Genomic DNA, 16,952 nt, shown 5'->3' on the forward strand with positions numbered 1-16,952 from the left:
TCCTCAGTTTTTAGGAAATGTGCATCAACCAGAATTTTTATTGTTTTCTTGTGTCTTTCATTTTTAGTATCTCAGTGACCAAAGCCATCTGTAAAAAAGAACACAGTCAGCAAGTCAAGATGGTGGCTGTCATATTGGATATTTCAACATTGTTGTTGTTCACATTACTGTATCATTAGTTTTACTTCTGTGAGAATTTCCCCAGCCCTGCACTAAAGATCACGTGGTTGAAGTGAATTTCACATGTTAAGCCCTTTTCCACTTCTGCAACCTGACTGGCACTTACATGCCACCACTGTAAGGAGGGGAACTGTGAAACAGACATTCAACATAGTATATCTGTTCACATCAAACTACACAGGCACAGGGATATTGTTACAGAGCAGTAATAATCTGTCATGTGAGTGTTCATGTTATTGTGCTGTCCTCTGTTTTGCAGTGTAACTGAGTGAGAGAGAGAAAAGCAGCAGATCTGAATGTCAAGCATGAACCTTCTGATTCTAACTCTGATTCTGTTTCACAGCTTCATGGTAGAGTCAGGTAAGGTAAACTTTATTTTCCTTATTCTTTCTCTTTCCTAGATTCTCAACATCCAGTGAAAATACACCTGTTTAAATGAGTGGAGAATAGTGTATTGAAGTCTCTCTTTAACCTCCAAATGTTTCTGAGGTCACACGTTCTGATCTTTTACTCTGTTACAGCGGTACACGTATATATTTCCAAACCCAATGTCACTGGGCCTTACTTGGAACCAGAGGGTACAGTCCTGCCCTGCCTTTTCCACTTTGACCAGATTGTGCCACTAAAGAACATCTGTTTGACTTGGTGGAGAAATGACACTGGGCAGCACAGTGTTGTGTATGACTTTGAAAATGGCCAGCGGCAGAAGCAGAAAGAGGATCCTGCCTACAGCAACCGCACTGATCTGTTTTACAAACTCACAGAGGGAGATGCTAGTTTAACGATGCAGAAACTCACGCTGCAAGATGCAGGATTGTACATCTGTGAGGTGTGGAGCTGCGGCTCTTCCCCAGGCCAAGGCAGAGTTAACCTTTCTGTGGCTGGTGAGTTTAGAATATTTTGTGTATGTGTGTGTGTGTGTGTGTGTCGGGTTACCTAACTGCATACATGTTAGTGTGTAAGAATAGTATAGTGACCCCATGGGAGCACCCTGAGTTAATTTTATAGCACATTTAATGTACATATTACATTCAAAGGTGTTACAAAAGTTGGGGAAGGAGATGCATTCTGTAAGGTAATATTCGTCAGCAGAAATTTATTTATAAATAACATGGCATATATAGGGATGCATGTCGGAATATACATATAAATCACTTGTTTACTGCATCAAGACCTAAAATGTCTTTTGTGTGTGTGTGTGCATGCATGCTTGTAAGTATGTGTGGAAAACATTCATCGAGCATAAATTCCTTATTGTTACAGTACATTATTTGCATTCATGGGGACCTCAATAAAGCTGTTGAATGTGAGGGTGGCAGTGTAGTATAGTGGTAAGGAGCAGGACTCCTCACTGAAAGGTTGATTCCATGCAAGGGAAATGATTCTGTACCCTTGGGTGAGTTAATTACCCCAGAATTGCCTCAGTAAATATCCAGCTGTATAAATTACATTGTAAAAATTGTAACTTATATAAGTCACTCTGGAAAAGAGTGTCTGCTAAATGCCAGTAATGCAATGAAAAAAATGAAACCAATTAATCAATTAATATCAAAAATGCACTGTCTAAAATGCCAAAATATTACACTTCACTTTAATTTGCAATTTTTCGCTGACTTATGTTTCCTATTTTGTCTTGAATCTTTTCCAGCAAGGCCCTCAACATTGGATTTTATTTCCAAGGAAGACAAAACTTTGTCATTCTCCTCTTCTGGCTGGTTCCCACGACCATCTGTCTTATGGACTGATATGAATAACCAGACTGTGAGTGATGTCACAAAGATTAACATCACCCAGGGGAAGGATGGCCTGTACAGCATCTACACAGTTCTGTACACAGACACTCACCGGTACTCACGCAAACTGCACCTGCGCTACATCAACCCCTACATTGGAAATGAAATCACAGAATTCTTCCTGCAACAAGCAACAAGTTCAGGTACGATGTCTTCTCAGAATTAGGATAGGAATTAGAGCTATGGTGATTCAAACTTCAGCATTCCTACCCAGGGTTATATACAGCAGTCTAATTCTGGAAGACAATCAGTGATACAGGGTAATATCTATGTCTATTTATCATCTGAAAAGTAGATCTATTTTGTTTTTGTTGATGTTTTATTTTGTAGCTGCAGATCTGTAGATCCATTTTATTTTGCCAACAGGTCTATTTTGTAGGTCTGTATTATGGTAGATTTACTTAGATCTATTTTTTTTTTTTTGCATGTAGATTTATTTTATATTGTCTGTTTTATTTTGTCAGCAGATTCACAATACAGCTTTGCTGGTGTTTTCATTGGAGGAATTGTATGCAGCGCATTCTGGATTTTGATCATTTTTATTGTTTCGGTAATGGTAGTTAAATATAATCATCAAAGAGTCAGTGAAGGTAAGATGACCCTTAATAACTCCTTATTACATTTAATTACAGTCTCATTGAACCACTGAAGGCACTACCATCTGACTATATAGTTATATTTCTTCAAATTTTCAAATTTCTTCCTATTTCCTCACTCAAATATTTCAGTAAGATTGCCATTTGGGGTATTTGAAAAAGAAGCCATTTTCCTCTAAAAATTATTAAATGAGCTGAAGACCACACCAGTGTAAATTTTAACTATTTCAATTATTTAAATGTTTTCATGGCAAATGCCAAAGGGGTCATAAAGCCACCTAGTTAGACTTGTATTTGCTACAAAACAGCAGTAGCTGCTATCTATCATGTTTAGAGTGATGATAACTTTCATGCATACACCCCCTTTAAACATGCATACACCCCCTTTAAACAGGGCACATAAACACCTATCAAAACTCCTTTAGTCAGTTTAATTCAATAATTTAAGTTTAACAATGGAGTATTTTAAATGTAATGATTTAAGTTTAACCAATCACTCAATGTTTCAATGTTTCCTGTATCTTGCATGTCATTTTCTACATCTGATAATAATGTGGTTTTTAAAACTGTATCAAAAGTATCAAATGACAGTGAAGGCACAAAATGTTTTCTCTCTGGTCCTGGAGGGCTACATTGTCTGCATTGCTTTTTCCCAATCTGGCACTAAACTCCTTGGCTCAATGAATATTACATAGAGAACTGATTATTAGTACAAATAATTAATGCTAAAGAATCAAAGTTATTGGAAAACTGAAAGAATGTGCTGGAAAACTAGTCCATCATAGATGACAAAATTTACTGCTTAGGTAGTTGGTTTCTAAAATACAATATGATCTATGGCTTTAGTCCCTATTTGTAATCACCTGTAATTTGCTGATGGAAGGATTTTAATTTGGTTCACAGGGACTGTGGTCAATTTACGTTGGCCTCAACATTAATTTAATGAAAATAGGACCCTTGGTACACTTTGCCGGGAAACAGCTGAATAACTTTTTTATTTGGAATGCCCAGTGTTTTTTCCCATTTGCTCCCAATTTGGAATGTGCATGTCAGGGCTCCGCCCCCTTAGCTGTGGTGTTTTGTTTTCCCCTGTCCATGTGCTTTTTGTTTTCCTTGTGTTCCCGCCCCGCTCCCCGCCTGGTCCCCGCCCACCTGATTTCCTCATTGCCTGCACCTGCCTGCCTGCCCACCTGCATCCCATCTCCTCATCACCCCAGCCCTATATCTTCCCTGCGTGTCTCTGTCTTGTTGCTAGTTCATTTCAGTGTTTTCGACCTGTTTCATCCCCGCTGTAGTTTTGTCTCTGTGTTCTGCTGTTATCGCTTTTCCTGCCTGCATCCTGACTACGATTCTGCCTGCCGCCTGGATTCGATTGCCTGATTTCACGCCTGGTACCTGACCCTGTCTGCCCCGATTCCCCAACTTTGGATTTGCCCCCGGACTGCTTCTCTGTGTTTTAACCCTGCCTGTCTCTGATCGCTCTACTGCCTGCCGTTCACATAAACGCCCTGAACCTGAAGAACGCGTGGTCCTCGTTTGTGTCTCGGTCACTCCCGTGACAGTGCAATTGAGACAAATGTTGCCCCATCCCGCTGATAATCCAGGAGGGCAAGACAAACACACACTCTTCTTCGAGACACATGAGGTCACCACCACCTCTATACACATGCCAGCCCTCATGCCAGGCTTGCACAAATGGAAGACGACATGTTCAGCTTTATACAGACAGATAACTGGTGCCTGACTGACTAGCACTGTTGCTGGTGAGCAGAGGCTCACATAATCTCCTGGCTGAGCAACTAACCTTTGGATCCCTAGAGGAAGAAAAACCAATTTTTTCCAAGACTGTAGATAGATACCGAGGACGTAGCTCTCTGCCTCATTCTTGAAAGTGCTTTTAACAGCTTAGCTGTACAGGAGCCCCACACCTTGATGTCTTTATCTGGTTGGTGAAAAATGTCAGTATTTGAAAAACACTTGTTTGTTTACATTACAAACAGTGAAGTGCACAAACACTGCAGTTACACTGAACGACAGCCTAGATCTGTCTTACATTACATTGCTCCAGGCTGACTTCAGGTGTAACTCTCACTATTATAATCATGTCATCCTCTTTGTCCTCAAGATTCACCACTTCTCCCACGCCCTAGATCAGACAGCTGCAGTTCCTTTGATGGTAATGCAAAGAATCATTTATACAATTGAAAATGTATTTGAAAATGCCTGTGGGTTTTGTGTTTAGTATTTACACTTTGTGTGTGTGTGCGTGTGTGTGTGCTTCTGTCCCAGGGCCTATGGCTGCCATGCACCGGTGAGATGGAAATCTGTACTTTCTGGACCAAGTTTTTATTATATAAATATTATATGAATTATAAAAAAAATATCAATTATAAAATTTGTCTATTTTATGTTAGGTTTCCCATTACATGATACTGTAGGTTAGTATCCTACAGTAGAGTAGATAGATAATATCATCCATAAAGAGGAAGGATAGAAGAATATCACATAACTCAAATTAGGTAACTGTGTTTTTACTATGTAAAAGAGCTCTGGCTATTATTCATTACTCAAGTTCTTTTTAATTGCCTATTAAGCTTTTTTCACTCATAATGAATTACTCTTAAAGTAGAGACACTGTTTAAGTATGGAGTCATTTTCTGGTCTATATGCTACACCTTTAAGACAGAGAATGTCTGCTAATACTGATGTTTAAGTAATTATAACATGGTATTCAATACCATGGAAGCACAAATACCAACCATGTATATAATGTGCAAATACCTGGTAATTAATGTATTATGTTTTAAGTACCACATAATACAAAATAGAAACTTAGTACAAATACTTACTACTTTCTCACTTTCTGACTATTATTGCACTGTAAAAGAAAGTGTTGACCTGTTTTTTTCCTATGTCTAATCCAGAATTTAAAATCACGAATTAATTTGTTGAGATTGTCAAGTGTGATATTTATCGCAAATGTTGTGGTATTATGCTGTATATGCTTTGTAATTTCAGAGCTATGTCCAGATTTAGAGACAGGAGGTGCATACTGTTTAAAATGTGATATAATTGGATATGAGTATTGCTGCATATGGAAAAGCCTATTAAATTTAGCTTTCTGCATTGTGGACATAAAAACTTTACTCATCTATTGAAAATACATCTCTTCATCAACTGTGTCCCATTGAACTATTCATAAGCATTGATCCATTAACAAATAGATCCAAACAAGATCAAATTAAGCAGACATATCTCTATAATGATTACGTATTTGGTTGTTTATAATGACTACATTTAAAAGCCTTGAATCTCTCACTTAAAGCCTCCCTTATTCCTATATTGTATTTCAACTCACAATGGTTTTCCAGTAAAATACTTGAGTGTTCACCCCATGTTTGAAAAAGGCCTTTTTCCATTCTACATGTCAAACCTATGCATTATTTAGTAATTAATTACATATTCTCAAATGTCTCCACTTTTTTGAAAGAAGCTCTACTAAGTTGGTTACAATACCAATTTCACCCACCAGAAAATACAGAAGTCTTACAACAAATCAAATGGCTGAACTCCAATATTATAATGGATAGAACAATGATTTTTTTGGAAACAAATGTTTGACAAAGGCATAATTTTATAAAGGATATGGTTGATGAAGAAGGTAAACTCATGTCATATAAACAACTAATTCGTATTTATGGAACAGTTTGCACATTACAACAATACAATCAACTTATCAGATCTTTACCACAAACATGGAAAAGGAAAATTAGAAATGGCACTGGATGCCAGTTAGTCTGTATCAGATCTTCATAATCCTTTATAAAACAGCACTCGATTCAAAAATAAGATATTTCCAATACAAACTAATATATTAGTTCTTGGCAACGAAAAAGATGTTAAATATCTGGGGAATTGACCCATTCCCCCATATGTCAATTCTGCCAAGAAAAGGTGGAATCTGTAGAGCATTTGTTTTGGTATTGTCCATTTGTCACCTTATTTTGGGCAAAGGTTCAAGAATGGTTATCAATGCATGATGCTTGTCTTCAGTTAAACTTGTTTACAGTGTTACTGGGCGATATATAAAAACACTGTCACCCAATACAAAACATATTTATATTGCTGGGAAAAGTATTTATTTTTGGGTTGACATCAGTGGAGACTCTAAGAATTGAGAGATTCAAGAACTTTGTCAGCTATTACTGTAGAACTGAGTGTCTTATGGCACATGAAACTGGGGGTTTAGCTTATTCCAAAAGATGGGATAAAGTTAGGGAAGCTGAAGGATGGAATGGGTTATATATTTAAACAAAGTAAATGAATAATTAAATATATTGTAAAATAAGGGAGAAGACAGAAAAAGACGTTTTCCTCCTCTGAGAGGGGTGGGGGTAAATTTAAAAAGAAAGAGGGGGAAAAAAGAAAAAGAAAGTGAACTGTTTAAATTAGAGTCCACTTCCTACAGTCTTTATACAGTGCTGCCGATCTTCTGTCAGTGTATTTTCCTTTTTTCCCATATGTTCTTATACATACATTAATTTTGTCCATTTGTTGATCCAGCCATAGGTTGTACTTTCCACTCTGTCTACGGGGAGGGAAAGGGGGGAGGAAGGGTTGGGGGGGCTAGAGGAGGGAGGAAAGGTGGGGGTGGCTAGAGGGTGGGGGGGGTCTTTTTCTTCGAAACTGTTTTTGAAGGCTGTGCTCTGTTTTGTTTTGTATAAAATACAATAAAAAAACAAACTAATAGATCCATTAACAAACCTGGACCATGTAATAATATTTTATGCCAGTCGACAGTTTTGGATTAGCGTTCAGACATATACACCATTTGCCTGTCTTCTGGATGAAGACATTACAGATAAAACTACACGTTTATGCATTCAATTCATACAGTACCAGTCAAAAGTTTGGATACACCTCATTAATAGCAAACATGCATTCAAAGACATTTTGGTCGAAAGTCTTATGCTTAAACGCTTTCAATTTCTTTCTTAGACAAACAGTGAAATTGATGCCTATGTTGATGCCTATGTAAGAATTTCTTTCCAACAAACATTTTAATTAAAAAAGCTACTTTTTGGCTATTTTGAAGAATCAAAAATATAAGATAGTTTTCATTTGTTTAACACTTTTTGGACACTACATAATTCTGTTTGTGTTATTTCATAGTTTTGATATCTTCATTATCATTATAAAATGTGGAAAACAGTAAAAAGAAATAAAGGTGTGTCCAAACTTTTGATTGGTACTGTATATTCAGCAAAATTAGACATTTGTGTATAGTCAATTTAGCATTGGTTATCTGTCGATTCCTCATTTAAGAACTAAACAAGTGTATAATCAGATTGTTAATGGAGTTGATGCTTTTCTGCTATTGAGAAGTGCATAGTAAAATGTACAGTACCAGTTATCTTCTTCCTTTAGGAGTCTACATGTGTATTTGATGTTATTGTCAATAGTAATTACCAACACATTTCTGCCGTTAAAGATGTTTTAAAATCCACACTTTAATACGAGAGTTTCTAAGGCAACATGACAGATCTTACAGATTTTGAAAGAGGTCAAATACTTGTGTCTGTCTCCCTATCCTCCAAAAACAACTTCTCATAGCTACCCAACAAAGGCATTTGTTTTGATGAAGATGAAAATCAGTCCCTGTAAAACCGTATCCATAATATACAGCCAATTGGATCAAAATATTGTACTAACAATCTAAGATCATTAACTTCAAAGGCATCACTTGTGAATGAAGTAATTACCAATCACCTTTTCAGTATACTGTGTTTGACTGAAACTTGACTAAAACCTGTTCAATATAGTGCCTTGAATTCCTGCTTTCCAGCTACAGTAATAATAAAGTCCCTTGCTTGCCTTGTCGAGGAGACTGATATTGCTGAGATATATGATTCTAGATTGCGTACTACACCAAAAGCTGGCTGCAATTTTATTTCATTTGAATTGCTCGCCCTTGCTTTTGCACATCCCAATAGAAGAGCTGCACAACCATGCTATTGTTTATAGGCTACCCTGCTCATATACACGCTTCCTATCTGAGTTTACTGATTCTACCTTGGCAGTGAGTATGAATAATGTAGTGATAGACTTTAATACTCACATGGACATCAAAAGTAATTCTGTTAGTCTTAGTATTATCATCTATTATCATATTGGCTTTGCTTAAAATATGAAGGGATCCATGCACTATTGCTGTCACACTGTCTGGTTTTAACATATGGCATAGAAGATTAGAAGGCACAGAAGCATTGCGATCATGGCTCCTGACCATTATCTGACCATTCTCTCATTGTCCTTAGTATATCATTTGTCTTTTTTGTGAAACCAGACACGAAAGACTGCCTCAGTTATATGTTTTCTCCATAAATACTGTAAATATTGTACATGACTTCATTGAGGAAAAATGAGCACCCTCAAGCTGTAGCATAACACCTAGCAGAAGCTCAGCTATGGTGTCTATTGATTGACTGGTACATAGATGCTAGCTTATGCAGATGCGGTTGCACCTCTGAAAAAGAAGAAAGTTTGTTGTAAGAGGCTAGAACCCTGTTACAATGAGCTGGTGAAACATCTATACTTGTGTTCTTAAACAAGCTTTCCATAAATTTCAATGCAAATGGTGCTCTACTATTCTAGAAGTTTCCCCCTCATGTCTTTAAAGATAGGCTTACAGGATACAAGCATGTTCTCTCCACTGCTCCACATCAAGAGGTTTACCTGGTACACCTTTCCAGGTGAGAAATTTAATGGGTATTTCTTTCTCTGTCAGCTGGTTCTTCAGCTCTGACTAGGCTGGACATCTATGGCTGTGCCCCAGCTCATCATATGATTTCTCAGTTCTTCATACACACACAACATCTCACACAATTTAAAATTGTTGTCCTAAAGGCAGATGTATTGAAAATGTAAAGAAAAGAAAAGAAATAAAGGAGGGTTTTTGTTTAAGGATCGCTTTCTTTGTTGTGACACTCTGACCTGAATGGAAACTGAAGCTTTTCAACTTTAGAAAGCCACTGCCAATGAAACCTGTGTTTCAGCAGTTATGACCACAATGAATTTTCACGGGTGGTATTGCCAAACATGCTACCACCTCTTAGTTCTGTTATTCAGGTTATGTCTGTATGATTCCCAGTATATGAAATTACCATCTGCTCATGTGACTTTGTGTTTTGGTCTACTGTGCTTGCCTTGCACAATTCTCTCTCTATTCCTCTATTTGGATTTTCAGGCTTCCTTCAGATTACAATGCCTTAAAGAGACAAACCTGTGTGCATTCCTTTCACCTCACTGCTAACAGTATGAATTCTAGTGAGCTACTTGCATTAATGCATACCTGTAAGACCTGCATTAATGCATACCTGATATAAGGTATCAGCGTGAATTATTCCCTCACACCCTCTTGCCTCTATATCTAGTTGATAGTGATGATGGCAATGACATGGGTAATCTTAGCCCTCTAAGAAACAAAGACACAATGTTTAGGCATGAATCCTGTCTTTACCTGAATACCACATGATGCGGTGTTGATCTCACATTCATTCCACGCTCCACCCTGCCAAAAAGCCCACATTTTCATCCTAAAGCAAAGGATAAAGAGGTAAAATATGGATTAACCCAAATACAAGCTCAGGTACAGGTAAATTATTAAATCACATGTTTTGTCATGTTGTTGCCTACTCACAAATTTAAATTTGTTTCAAGATTCTAACAGTTTTTAGTGAGAAAAGGAAATGTGTGTTGATCATAATTTTGAATATAAAAAATATCCTTTTGTTCATTGTGTGGCTTGTGCTTTAATTTCTCTGTGACTAAACCCAAAGGGAGAAGGAGACCACGATTTCTTCAAAAACTAGTCGGATGATAGTTGAAGTTGGAAAATTGTCCCAAGTCATCAACATATTTGTATTTTACAACTAGTGGTCACACTAGTGGGCCTACCAGAAACGGAAAGAAAAGACAAATGGCCGTCTGTGAGCGGACAGTCAGAAAGAGGAGATGGTGGCTTCTGCTGTAGAGGTTGATACAGGTGTACTATTTGCATGGGTGTCTCTACATTAGGGGCCGGTGGGGCCCGGACCCAACACTAGATGGTGGTATTGAGTTCTTTTGTTGAGTTTCTTATGTCTCTGGCACAGCAGTTCAATGAATAAAAGAGGCTTAACCTTTGATAGGTATTATTCGTAATATCTCTTTTAAAAAGAAATAAAAATTGTTTGTGCAATGTACTGTACCCTAAGGTGCTTGATGCTGGCAAGTATCTGTCAGTGGGGCCAGCCCCACGACCCACGGCCCTGACAGTATGACAGGAAGCCCCTTCTGCGCATGTCATAACGGATTTTCTATGATGGGCTGTGGGGCCCAATCGTCTCGGCCCCACGTTTGATAACGCCCACATAAAGGTCAAGTGCAGGGCGCAGATATCATCTGTCAACTGGCCAGCTTGCTGTAGATCTTCTCCTGACTGCTGTAGTAGCTGTCTCCTTACGATCGCATTATTGATACGAGATTGCGTTAGACTGTCGTAGTAGGCTAGCTGTAGCAGTCCATAGCATAGGCGGAGTTTGATATTTGCGCGGGGGGGCGGGTTGGCAAACATTTTTTAACTGACGTCAGTACACAGTCCAACTGTTGCGTGGCGTGTTACGGATAAACATACAGAAACAGAAGACAATAGTGCCAAGCTTGCCATAAAGCCAAACAACACAGCGCATCAAATCAGTTTGACCACTTTGTACTATATCACACATCGGCTTACGCAGGGTATTTGTCTTTCACACATGAGCACACACATGAAGCGCACTAACCATAAAGTTAAAGTCTGTTAAAAGTGAAATATCAATTTGTTTATATTATACTGTTATTCTTTCATTTCCCATGTACCCTTTTAAAACATTTAGTGTACACATGAAATAATTTCGTACTAAATTGAAAACTATGAAATACGCATATTCACTCATATGCAACTTACTGTGCGCACACACGCACACAATTACAAAATGCTCAGCAACAGTGTCGCCTGTTGTTACTGTAGGCATGTAAAATATATATATTAGATAACTAGTGTCCTACCTAGTGTAGAAGTAAACGCCTTTTTTGCGTCCCGCGTATATATCTTCTCAGGTGATGGGTTTACTGTTATATCGTCCTCAACGTGAAGGCTCAAAAATGAATTTATTACAAAACCAAACATAATAGAATTCAGAAGTATTTCTTACAATCATTTTATTTTATTGCATTACTGTAGGGTAAGTAACGCGCAAAATAACGCGTTAATCTAGATTAATTAATTATAGAAAAAATAAGGCGTTAAAAAAATTAACGAAGATTAACCGCACTCCATGATGCCCCATTGACCCCATACGTCACTGTGAATTTAAGCAATATCACACGAGAGGTGAGTGCTGTTATTACTGAATATCAGCATGGCTGTGATTCGGTCGTAGTTCTGAGGCTGCAAGCCGAGTGGCCAAGATAATCACAGCCGTGCTGATATTCAGTAGCCTATAACAGCACGACTTCGAGTGTGATATTGCTTTTATACAATAGTTCTACAAACAAGGCTGTTTATCAAGTAACGATAATTTGAGACAACAAATTATGTTTTTTTGTCGTTCATTCGGCACCGCCGACAAAAACACTTCCTTCAGGATTACATTTACATGTGTTGTCAAGCAACACATAAAGAGTTTTTTTAACTGCAGGATAATTAGCTAGCTAGCTAGCTTCCTGCTTTTTATCATACACGAAAAGGCTAGCTATATGATAGGCAAACAAGCCACTTATAATCATAGGCCACTACAGGCTACCGAGCTAGTTTTTTAGCATACATGGACGGGCTAGATAAACGGTAGGCTTGCTAGCAAGCTATTGTTTATCATATCCAACTGCAGGCTAGCTAGGAGTATTTTAAAATATTTTTTTAAATGCTTCTCACGGCAAATATTATATATGCGATTAATTTAGATTAATTAATCATAAAGCATGTAATTAATTAGATTAATTTTGAATTAATCAATTTTTAATTAAATTTTTGAGCCGACATGGACCACAACTGGCTTTAAGGATTTAAAACATCTATCGGAATGGCTGGCAAAATATGAAAGCTCTGGAACTCATACTAATAATGCGATCAAGTTGGGCTTGCTTGTGAAGGCAAACATTGCTGCTCAGATTGATACAGCCCACATCCGGGCCATCGAACACCACAATCATCAAACTAAAGGATTACTTGTTTTACTGCTATTCAACAATTAAGAACACAGTTTGGAACAATTCGTCTGTTTATTTAGTAGCCTAGACCCAGACGCTATTAGGCTAAAATAATAGCCCGAACGGTAAGAGTTTGAAAAATGAATTGAAGCCAATGGGAGGATGAAGGGATGAATAAACGAGTAAAAGACGAGTGCAGGTCAGTATGGGTTTCAATGAGTGTTGGGTGATTATACCTGAGGCAGCAAATGTGGTATGGTGGCTGCTGGGCCAAAGGTGACAAAAATGCAGAGTGTGATTGCGACCAGGCAGCAAAAATGTGCAAATGTATAAGAGACGATCGCTAGGATGTGGCTAAGTGGTTGCTAGGTGGTTGCTAGGCTGTGCTAGGGTGTTGCTAGATGGTTACTAAGGTATATGAGGTGGTTGCTAGGGCGTTGCTGGGTGGTTGCCAGGCTGTTGCTAAGTAATTGCTAGGTGATTGCTAGGGTACACAATATGATGGGTGGGCGTTGCTAGGGTGTTGCTGGGTGATTGCCAAAGTGTTGCAAAGTGGTTGCTAGGGTATTAGTAGGTGATTGGTAAGCGGCTGCTAAGTGGTTGCTAGGGTAAATAATATGGTTTCTTGGGACACACCCACCTTTGAGTGTTGGGTCACATGACCCAAAGCATGCCATGTCTGTTGGCAAAATGGTGACAGAGTGGTAAGACTTTGAAAAATGAATTGAAGTCAGCGGGAGGATAGAGGGATGAGTGAACAACAAAACGATGAGTGCGGGTCAGTATGGCTTTCAGTGAGTATTGGGCGATTTCACCTGAGGCAGCATGTGTGGTATGGTGGCTGTCGGGCCAAAAGTGACCGAGCGGTAAGACCTAAAAAATGAACAGAGGTGAATGGGAGGATGGAGGGATGAGTGAACGAGGAGAAAAGACGAGTGCGGGTCAGTATGGATTTCAGTGAGTGTTGGATGGCATGACATGAGCCAGAATGTAAGGTATGTTTGCTGATGGCCTAAGTGTGCCCCCGTGATAGGGCTTTGAGAAATGAATTGAAGTCAAAGGCAGGATGAAGGGGTGAATAAATTAACTGGGGTGAGCAAAAAACTGATGAAAAAAATGACAAAAAGACAAGTGCGGGTCAAGACGGTCTTTGATTAGTGTTGGGTGATTTGTCCTGAGGCAGCATGTGAGGTATGGTGGCTATGGGGTGAAAAGTGACCAAGTGGGAAGGCCATGAAGTGTGATGTGGGTGTTTTTGAAAATGAATGGGAGTCTATGTGGAAAAAAGGGATAAAAAATGACAAACTGGAGAACGAGTGCAGGTATGGCTTAGCTGTATACAAGCACACCGATCGGGGTCAGAGAGGACAGGTTGCTGTTGGTTCGGGGTCGATATCTTCAAAAACTGTGGGAGGAGAAGCGGGACAAAATTTGGTGTAATAAGAAAAAGAGGAAGTAGAAAAGTGCATTTCCTGAAGAAAACGCAGAGTGTGATTACGACCCGGCAGCGAAAACATGGTAACTTATATGAAACGATCGTAAGTGGCTGAGTGGTTGCTAGGGTGTTGCTTGGTGGTTGCTAGGGTGTTGCTAGGTGGCTGCTAAGGTATAGAAGGTGGTTTCTGTGTTGCTAGGTGGTTGTTAGGGTGTTGCTAGGTGGTTGCTAAGGTGTATGAGGTGGTTGCCAAGGTGTTGCTAAGTGGTTGCTAGGGTGTTGGTGGGTGGATGCTAGGGTGTTGTTGGGTGGTTGCCGGGGTGTTGCTAAGTGGTAGCTAGGTGGTTGCTAGGGTGTTGGTAGGTGGTTGCTGTGGTTGCTAGGGCGTTGTTGGGTGGTTCCCAGGGTGTTGCTAAGTGGTTGCTAGGTGGATGCTAGGGTGTTGCTAGACGGTTGATAGGGTGGTGCTAAGTGGTTGCTAGGCGGTTGCTAGGGTAAACAATATGGTTGTTAGGGACACACCCACCTTTGCTGAGTGTTGGGTCACATAACCCAAAGCAGCATATCATGTCCCGTGGCTATTGGTCAAATGGTGACCGAGTGGTAAGACTTTGAAAAATTAATTGAAGTGAATGGGTGGATGGAGGGATGAATAAACGAGTACAAGACCAGTGTGGGTCAGTATGGGTTTCAATGAGTGTTGGGTGGCATGACCTGAGATAGCATATGAGGTGGTGTGACCGTAGGCCGAAAGGTGAATGCACGGTAAGACTTTGAAAAATTCAGTGAAGTCAATGGGAGGATGGAAGGATGAATAAACGAGTAAAAGACGAGTGCGGGGTCAGTATGGGTTTCAGTGAGTGTTGGGTGGCATGACCTGAGCCAGCATATGAGGTACTGTGGCTGTCGGGCCAAAGGTGACCAAGCGGTAAGACTTTGAAAAATGAATTGAAGTCAATGGGAGGATGGAGGGATGAGTGAACGACAAAAAGATGAGTGTGGGTCAGTATGGCTTTCAATGAGTGTTGGGTGATATGACCCAAGGCAGCATACATGGTACAGTGGCTGTCGGGCCAAAGGCTGTTGCTAGGGACACACCCACCTTTGGTGAGTGTTGGGTCACATGACCCAAAGCAGGTCCCATGGCTATTGGTCAAATGGTGACCGAGTGGTAAGACTTTGAAAAATTAATTGATGTGAATGGGAGGATGAAAGGATGAATAAACAAGTAAAGGACGAGTGCGGGTCAGTATGGCTTTAAATGAGTGTTGGGTGGCATGACCTGAGCCAGCATATGAGGTACGGTCACTGTAGGCCGAAAGGTATGAGTAAATAAATGAGTACATTGATGAAAAAATGACAAAAAGACAAGTGCGGGTCAAGACGGTCTTGGATTAGTATTGGGTGATTTGTCCTGAGGCAGCATGTGAGGTATGTTGGCTATGGGGTGAAAAGTGACAGAGTGGGAAGGCCATAAAGTGGGAGGTGGGTGATTTTGAAAATGAATGGGAGTCTATGTGAAAAAAATGCTTCGCAATGCAATCGCACTAATAAAACTATCGGATAAAAATAGTAAGAGCTCTACAGAACCATTACCTACATAACTAGCAATGTAACTATAATCAAGTTTCAGCACAGCATGTTATTTTAGTGATCAAGTGATGTGTTCGTTAAATGGTTCAATTACGTGGCAACCCTGCACCCTGCAGCCATGAACCCTGCAACGTTGAACTGCAATGTGAGTTTTAGTAATGAAGTAAATTTTGGCAGAGAAATTTGACAGCACAGGGTTAAGGGACGCTGAAGTGTGTAAAAACGCATATGCGGCGCTCACATCCATTGTGTGTTTTGACGTCTGCACTCCTTACTACCCACAATCCATTGCTCAAGTGAACCATGGAGAAAGGTCAAGATTATCATCTTGTCATTATCACCTTTGCTTTTCCTCTGCCATTAGATGTCAGCCAACAGTTATGGTACAACCAGCCAGCACTTACAGTACAACAAGTGAAACATAAAAGAACACTGTCCTATTTTTTCTGCTTACAAACAAGCCAATGGGTGGTGAAGGGCGGTTTTTCATCCTGACGTTATATTGTTACATCAAAAACAATTCATCATGGATGAAAGAGTACAGTGTACAGTGTCATAAATACAATCCCACCCACCCCATTCTTTTGGGACACCCAAAAGAAACTTTGCTAAGGCTAATGTCAAGCTGCTGGTGCTATTGAATTTTTTAACCTTAAACCTAGTAAAACAAAACAACTGACATGGTACTCGACTTCTAGAAAGATTTGATACGGTGAGATATACAGAAAAGGATCTTTTGGTTGTTTACTGACAAGACTGAGAAATTATTAGATGATCAACAGAACTGTGTGTCTCTTAAGTTTGTGCACACACAAGAGCTGAGATATATACTCCAATTACAGTGTTTTTAAGATTTGTATGGACTGATGTAGTTGGTGTTCATATTCAAAATTCTGATCAACACACATTTCCTTTTCTTACTAAAAACTGTTAGAATCTTGAAACAAATTTAAATTTGTGAATAGGCAACAACATGACAAAACATGTGATTTAATAATTTACCTGTACCTAAGCTTGTATTTGAGTTAATCCATATTTTATCTCTTTATCCTTTGCGTTAGGATGAAAATGTGGGCTTTTTGGCAGGGTGGAGCGTGGAATGAATATGTGAGATCAACACAGCATCAT

At 39.3% G+C, this 16,952-nt stretch overlaps 1 protein-coding gene across 4 annotated transcripts; it reads left to right on the plus strand.

The window, feature by feature from the left end:
* Positions 1 to 266: 266 nt before the first annotated feature.
* On the plus strand, positions 267 to 4,909 carry LOC118770764 (V-set domain-containing T-cell activation inhibitor 1-like). 4 transcript variants are annotated; one of them, XM_036518533.1, is made up of 7 exons: positions 267 to 297; positions 440 to 540; positions 702 to 1,064; positions 1,829 to 2,116; positions 2,438 to 2,563; positions 4,695 to 4,745; positions 4,859 to 4,909. In XM_036518533.1, the coding sequence occupies exons 2-7, from the start codon at positions 477 to 479 to the stop codon at positions 4,882 to 4,884; spliced, it is 918 nt and encodes a 305-aa protein (XP_036374426.1). In that variant the 5' UTR covers positions 267 to 297; positions 440 to 476; the 3' UTR covers positions 4,885 to 4,909. The 4 variants fall into 4 exon arrangements, with proteins under 4 accessions (XP_036374426.1, XP_036374428.1, XP_036374425.1 ...); XM_036518535.1 differs by having other exon boundaries at positions 294 to 400; positions 524 to 540; XM_036518532.1 differs by having other exon boundaries at positions 294 to 540.
* Positions 4,910 to 16,952: the final 12,043 nt, after the last annotated feature.

Source organism: Megalops cyprinoides, chromosome 23, assembly GCF_013368585.1.
Source record: "Megalops cyprinoides isolate fMegCyp1 chromosome 23, fMegCyp1.pri, whole genome shotgun sequence".
NCBI lineage: Eukaryota > Metazoa > Chordata > Actinopteri > Elopiformes > Megalopidae > Megalops > Megalops cyprinoides.

Bases quoted from the DNA above. Each gene is read 5' to 3' on its own strand.
- LOC118770764 (XM_036518533.1), top strand. From the start codon at position 477: ATGTCAAGCATGAACCTTCTGATTCTAACTCTGATTCTGTTTCACAGC. The intron at 1,065-1,828 runs GTGAGTTTAGAA...AATCTTTTCCAG, and splicing joins AGTTAACCTTTCTGTGGCTG to CAAGGCCCTCAACATTGGAT. The intron at 2,117-2,437 runs GTACGATGTCTT...TTATTTTGTCAG, and splicing joins GCAACAAGCAACAAGTTCAG to CAGATTCACAATACAGCTTT.